The 944-nt window shown below is 43.9% G+C and overlaps 1 protein-coding gene across 1 annotated transcript in view; it reads left to right on the top strand.

The window, feature by feature from the left end:
• The window catches only part of Wdhd1 (WD repeat and HMG-box DNA binding protein 1), a 35622-nt gene that overhangs the window by 33003 nt on the left and 1675 nt on the right, over window positions 1–944 (top strand). Inside the window, exon 16 of the mRNA XM_055612305.1 lies at window positions 709–880. Coding sequence (XP_055468280.1) covers window positions 709–880 — 172 coding nt within the window. The remainder of the gene's footprint in view (window positions 1–708; window positions 881–944) is intronic.

Genomic DNA, 944 nt, shown 5'->3' with positions numbered 1-944 from the left:
CTTCTTCTTCTTCTTCTTCTTCTTCTTCTTCTTCTTCTTCTTCTTCTGTATGTCAATTTATTGGTAGATTTTTCAACGTTCTATCAATTCTTTGTTAGTTTCTCATAATGCACCCAGTTCTACTCATCTCCACATCCCCTCGTATCCACCCTCTGCCCTTGCAACTTCCCCCCCCACAAAGGAAATAAAAATAAAACCAAAACCCAACCAAACGAACAGAAACAAAACAAAACAAAAAAGCCTAGAAAACATGTCATCTAGGAAGCTGGAGTGTGTCACAGTGTATCCCTCTGTCCACACATCTTCACTTGCAGAGCACATTCTTTTAAAAATATTTTTAATTCTGTGTGTAAGTGTGTCTGTGTTTGGATATGTGCATGTGGGTGCTTGTACCCATGAGGTCAGGGGCATCAGATCCGGGTGCTGCTGAAGCACCAGGTGATTGTGAACTGGCTAACATGGGTTTGGGGAGCTGACTTTTGTTTCTCTGTAAGATGAGGACTCACTCTTAACTGCTGAACTATCTCTCCAGCCCTGTGTTTTACTTCCTTCAATATAATTAATATTTTGTATGTCATAAAAGTGTAAAAAACTGATTTTGACACTGTGGGAGAGGCCACAAGAAGAAGAAATAGGAAGGTGGTTTGTTACAGTTAGGGAGTTAGAGCAAGAATGTGGGGTTGCAGAGATTGTTCATCTCTGTGACAGCAACACTTCAGGCACCTTGGGGAGAAGGGTTCCTCCCAGCTGTGGTTCCAGCAGTGCTGCCCACGATGGCAGGGAAGGCACAGTGTCTACAGCTCTGCAGCGGCAGAAGTTAGATTTAGAAGCAGTGGATTTGGAAGCAGACTGTCCTGATGGAATCACAGGGCACCTCATTGTACGTGGAAGCCAGAATGTGTGTGTGTGTGTGTGTGTGTGTGTGTGTGTGTGTGTGTGTGTGT

The sequence above is a fragment of the Psammomys obesus genome, unplaced genomic scaffold (assembly GCF_907164565.1).
Source record: "Psammomys obesus unplaced genomic scaffold, mPsaObe1.curated_primary_1811, whole genome shotgun sequence".
NCBI lineage: Eukaryota > Metazoa > Chordata > Mammalia > Rodentia > Muridae > Psammomys > Psammomys obesus.
The sequence above is the reverse complement of the archived record's forward strand: the minus strand, read 5'-3'. Positions and strand labels throughout refer to the sequence as shown.